The 5,397-nt window shown below is 42.6% G+C and overlaps 2 protein-coding genes across 2 annotated transcripts; both read right to left on the bottom strand.

Moving 5' to 3' along the window:
* Window positions 1-306: 306 nt before the first annotated feature.
* Window positions 307-1,353, bottom strand: LOC108652680 (antigen 5 like allergen Cul n 1). Its single transcript, XM_018102871.3, has 3 exons — window positions 1,163-1,353; window positions 708-1,105; window positions 307-640 (listed from the first exon to the last, which is right to left on the bottom strand). The coding sequence occupies exons 1-3, from the start codon at window positions 1,316-1,318 to the stop codon at window positions 322-324; spliced, it is 873 nt and encodes a 290-aa protein (XP_017958360.1). The 5' UTR covers window positions 1,319-1,353; the 3' UTR covers window positions 307-321.
* A 1,151-nt stretch (window positions 1,354-2,504) lies between these two features.
* Window positions 2,505-4,179, bottom strand: LOC108653943 (uncharacterized). Its single transcript, XM_018104907.3, has one exon. The coding sequence runs from the start codon at window positions 4,029-4,031 to the stop codon at window positions 2,598-2,600; it is 1,434 nt and encodes a 477-aa protein (XP_017960396.1). The 5' UTR covers window positions 4,032-4,179; the 3' UTR covers window positions 2,505-2,597.
* Window positions 4,180-5,397: the final 1,218 nt, after the last annotated feature.

A 5,397-nucleotide genomic window follows, 5' to 3' on the forward strand; every position in this document is an offset into this window, starting at 1 on the left:
TTCGTAAGCTTGAAGAATTAGACACTTGATTTTGTTTCCAAAAATCGATAACTACTTCTCTTTTTTTATTATCGATTAAAAGTTTTATTGAATTTGCGTGGTAAGCCCCATAAAGTCGATATATATTTGATTTAGCCCTGTTTATCTGTCTTTCTGTCCATCCATTGCTACGTTTGCAGAAGATATAAGAATTGGAGACTTGATTTTGTTTCCAAAAATCGATAACTACTTCCCCTTGTTTTTTTGTTTTATTTGTTTGCTGTAATATGTGAAAGCCTAGATCTCTTTGAGCCTAAGACGCTCAACAGCTGAACAACTCTATTAATAATACATATTATCGACAGGCTGCAATGTTGGCCCAGGCGTTGTGGAAACACCTTCTTCATTTAATAGACCGCAATCCTGCTGGACACTGGTATAGGGGCAAAGGTTTTTAAATTCCTTATCTGTGTCAGGGCAAAGGCAGGATACTTTGGGCGTATGCCCTATAGAATATGTTAACGATTTCGGCTGCTTGCTGCAGCCATAGAGACAGATCATCAACTGGACCGTCCATTTATTTTCCTCAAAGATGACAATGCCACAGCCCACGCGAGAGTTCATGCCGGTTATAAGTTGCAGGAAATGTGAAACATCCCGACTGCCAACAATATGAAATTCAGGAAAATGTAAATCGAATTCAAATTAATGCTGTTTAGTATGCTCACCCGCCTCGCCCTTCGCCGGTCAGGAGACTCGCCGGAGTTATATGAACGTGCTGATTGTAGAATGTCTTTAGTTGAGAGAGCATTATTTGGTTAACAGTCTGTTTCTGGCCCTTGGGATATTTGGTGAGGATCGCCGTGTAGCCCGGCTTCGAGGCGAGCGTGGTTGTGAAACTTCGCTTGATCGGATCAAGGGAGCAGCGCATTGCCGCCAGGCCAGCCAATTCGGCCAAAGATGCATCCCAGGCCAGTTTATTCATGAGCGCAGCTGTCGCCAGGTTGGGCAGTCCGCCCTTTGCCACGATATTGCGATAGACATTCATTTGCCTCACGATTGCCTTCGACAACTGCGGCTCAATCTCGAGCAGCTTGGCCGTCGCCTGGCAATGGCCGCCAAATTTCTGTAAATCGAAGGATGTTTGTTGCTATTTCAGTTCGATAAACCTGATCTGATTCACCTGATTGTGATTGCAGCCCAAGTGCAGTTCCGATGCCTTGCAGTAGTCGGCCGCCTCATATGGGAGTGGATCCTTTAACTTGCATTTTCTGGCGTTGGCATAGCCAAGGATCCCAGCACAACCAAACAGCAACAGCAACAGATATCGACTCGACATTGTCTTAGCTCACATTAACACAATTCCAGCTGAATTCGTTTCTATTTATGCATATAATCGAATTGATTTGGTCCACAGTTATTTGGCAATAATTCCATTAGCTATGCTAGTGAGGAGAATGATGTTACGGGCAGACACAGAGGCCTTCACACGGCGCACTCCTGAAGTTGTTATAAACATTATGTTAAACTTGGTTAACATATTCTGTTGTTTACATTTGAGTTGGATTTCTAGAAGTTTTCTTTAAATATAACATAATTTTGACTGGAATTATTTTAGGAAAAATTATTATAATTTTATTTAATATTTTGTTTTATTTTTTTGCATAGTATTTTTAGATTATAGTCACAAATTTTCTCTGTGTACATCTATATCAATTATTAGTATATTTTTAGCATATATTTAGTATTTATTAATGTGAGCTTTTTATTCTCATTTTTTGTTCATTTCTCTCTTTGCACTCCAAAAGTTTACCATATTGTTTACTTTAGGAACTCAGAATCAAAGAATTCATAATCATTATCAAATAGCCAACACTCATCGGCTGCCTCGATAAGCCTATGGCATAGATAAGCTGGTTTTTAATATATTTATAGAGGGTGGCCTGAAAGAGACGTAGTAGCAGCAAACCCCAATAGAGTTTCTTTTCAATGAATTATGAATTTGAGCATAAATTTAAAACATATAAAATATCAGCAGTTAAATACAATACAATCCCTTGATAATTGGTAATCGATAATTAATTAATTTATAATCTATAATTTATTAATTTTTATCAAAAAAAAAAAAAAAAAAAAAAAAAAAAATGGAAAAATTCGAACCATTCATTCGTTTTAGAGATTGTGAAAATATAATTATAATTATTCTGTAAATACTTTTAAGTCAAGTCACTGTTAGTTAACAGAGCTTACTGTTATTGATAGCTCTTGAGCACAACAGCTTAGTGCTGTTAATTAAAATAGTCGTCAACTGTTAGAGAAAGCTTCACTAGCTCAGCGCTGTTAATTAACATAGTCGTGCACTGTTAAAGAGAGCTCCACTAGCAACCGCTGCTGTAGTGAACGTAGCTTCTGCAAACTTCTTGAACAGCCCGCGCAGCTCTCAATGGGTAACCACCTGGTGCTATAAAAAGTAATACGTATAAGCAAACATAAATATAATTAAGTTTTTATTTACTCTATATATGTAGGTATATATGTATTTTTTGTAGAAAAACTGTAACACAGACTTAAGTTAGTTAGTCAGGGGCTTAGTCTAGACTGCAACTAGGCTATCTTGCTCAGTGAAAGTTCTCCTGGCGATTGGGTTCGATGGTGACCCGAGCATAGGGACTGCCGGCGCCCACTTTGCGGCGCATGGTGACACCCCGATGCGGTCGCAGTCCCATCACAATCAGATAGACGCCCGCGGCACAGAGGGCGATGAGAGCGAGTATAATCAAGCCGTATGCCCATCGGGGCCATCTCTCGCAGCTGAACTCGTCGCGTCGCACCGAGGAGACGAGCAGGCCCCGGACTCTGGCCGGGCGCAGGCAGCGTCCGTTCGTCTGGATGGCCAGATCCTTCAGCCAGACCAGCTGGCAGTCGCAGTGAAGCGGCACACCGTTGAGATCCAGTTGGGCGAGTTTGCCAAAAACCGGCGACAGGCTGACATTGAAATTGCGCAGCATAGTGCCACGAAAGCTGAGCGTGCTCAGCGGCGGCAAGGTCACATTGCCCTCGGCGGGAACGAAGGCGTCGCCGTCCAGCCAGCTGAGGCGGCGACAGTTCTGGAAGCTCATGGAGTGCACCTGATGCAGCTGGGCGAACGCGTGGGCGGCGATGCCCTGCAGCAGCGGCATATCCTCCACATAGAGCTGCTGCAGCTGGCTAAGATTGGCCGCATCCACCGGCAGCAGCTGCTCCAGCAGATTCTCGCTGATGTCCAGGAGCTGCAGTTGCCTGGGCAGCTGGCTGGGCACACGCACGAACAGATTGCGACGCAGCGACAGCTCACGCAGAGGCGCATCGATCGGCAGCCTCAGCTCACTCAAGCCGCAGGCATCCAGACGCAGTGCGTTCAGCTTGGGATTGATGCCATAGCTGCCGTAGAGCTCCAGTCCATTGGTCTGATTGAGCTGCCTGTTCCAGGAGAGTTCCAGTGTCTGGAGCACCTGCAGTGGGGCAAAGATCTGGGCGGGCAGCGCGTGCAGATTGTTGTGGGCCAGGTTCAGCACCTGCAGATGGGGCAAGCCGGCAAAGGCCTGCGGCTCCAGCAGCTGGATGCTGTTCCAGCCCAGATAGAGCTCCTTCAGGCTGACGATGCGAGCGAAATTGCTGGCGGAGATGCTGCTGATGTTGTTGTGCATCAGATTGAGCATGCGCAGGCTGTCGCTGTTGAAGACGGGCGCACGATTCAGCTTGTTCCAGGACAGATCCAACGTGTCGATGTAGAGCGGCAGCAGCGCCGTCAGATCCTCCGCCTGGAAGTCCTTGTAGCTGCAATCGATGTGCAGCGCCCGCATGCCCCAGGGCGAGGCACTCACATTGCTGCACTCGCAGCTCAGCCGACTGTTCTTGTGTGCGGCCGGATAGCAAAAGCGATCCACATCCTCATCGTTGGCATCGATGAGTTCGCTCTGGCTGCAGCTCACCAAGAGCAGCAGGCAGATCGCTATACAACTGAGAGCAAAATGCGATCTCTTCGTCATTCTCAACGTTAGCGGCTTCGTCATGCAGGGTTTACGTTTAACCGAACTACTGCCAACAATTAGCTATCGAATTCTTTTGCTGCGACACTCACGGCCAGTCGATAAGAAACAAGAGCTTTATCTTATCGCTAGGGCGTTGGAAAGCTCTGCGACTTTGCAGTGGAGCCAGCAGCAAAGCGCTGAAAGTCCAATGGGAAAGCAGAGGGAGAGGTTTGCATGTTGCGATTGCCCATGAATAATATCAATGCATAGGTGTGAACTAGTTAATTAGTGATATTATTAATAGGGAAAAGTCCAAGATTCGACTGGGAGAGGGAGAGAGAGAGACAGAGGGATAAGAAGAGAGGGAGAGAGAGCAAGAGGGAAAGATAGGCATAGAGAAATAGAGAGGGAGAGAGAGCAAGAGAAAGAGACAGAGATGGAGAAGAAGAGAGAGAGAAGGAGACATAGACATAGAGAAGTAGAGACGGAGAGAGAGATAGAAAGCTACTGAGAGAGAGAGTGATAAGGAGAGATAGAGAAGGAGAGGCAGTCAGCTAGCTAAATATAGACCAGTTTTAGTGAGAGTCTTATGGGCAATATATATAATTAATTTAAATAATTATGCTATCCATAATATTACAATTGCCTGTATAATGACTATTAGCATTAGTAATACTTTTTATAGTTGCATCATTATCCTATTGTATATGAATATAATTTTTATTAACATTATAATCATTATTGGCATTATCATTGCGAACATTTTATTCATGCTCATTATAACTATCCATTTAAAATTAATTTTAATGACAAAAATTATGCAAATTACAATCAACCAATCATTATCTCATTATCATTGTCATCAACAATATTCTCAATCAATTTACATCATATTCTTCATTGCGCTCATTGCTGTGAGATGTGTTATTAGCCTCATTATTATTATTATTACCTACTGCATTATTCATGAGATTCTCATTGTAATGCTCATTGCTTAAATAACTTGGGAATGCATTGTTATCATACCATATTTATTATTATTATCTTCATGATTATTCATACGATTCTCAGTCTTCTCATTATTATTGATATATTTACTTATTATTTATTATTTACTTTTAAATTCATTATAACTCGCATCATTTTAATTTTTAATTATTCTTATTTTTACTGTGCTTATATTTATTATAATTATTATTATCCTTTGCATATTCATGTTCATTTTTGAAAGATATTTTATACGATTTTAATTGTTTCCCCTTTTGCACTTCCCATTCGCCTTTCTTTGCTTACACTTCCATATTGTTTGCAATTGTGACGTCATTCTTTGGCCATCTCTCGTACCTCCGGTTAGTTTGTCAATAAATTTCCCTAACATTAGCCCCCATTCAGTTGAACATATGCTGAA

The sequence above is a fragment of the Drosophila navojoa genome, chromosome 5 (genome assembly GCF_054131105.1).
Source record: "Drosophila navojoa isolate 15081-1374.11 chromosome 5, UAZ_NAV_1.0, whole genome shotgun sequence".
In the NCBI taxonomy this organism is placed as follows: domain Eukaryota; kingdom Metazoa; phylum Arthropoda; class Insecta; order Diptera; family Drosophilidae; genus Drosophila; species Drosophila navojoa.

Bases quoted from the DNA above. Each gene is read 5' to 3' on its own strand.
- LOC108653943 (XM_018104907.3), bottom strand. From the start codon at position 4,031: ATGACGAAGCCGCTAACGTTGAGAATGACGAAGAGATCGCATTTTGCT.
- LOC108652680 (XM_018102871.3), bottom strand. From the start codon at position 1,318: ATGTCGAGTCGATATCTGTTGCTGTTGCTGTTTGGTTGTGCTGGGATC. The intron at 1,106-1,162 runs GTGAATCAGATC...TTCGATTTACAG, and splicing joins TGGGCTGCAATCACAATCAG to AAATTTGGCGGCCATTGCCA. The intron at 641-707 runs GTGAGCATACTA...TATTGTTGGCAG, and splicing joins ACCGGCGAAGGGCGAGGCGG to TCGGGATGTTTCACATTTCC.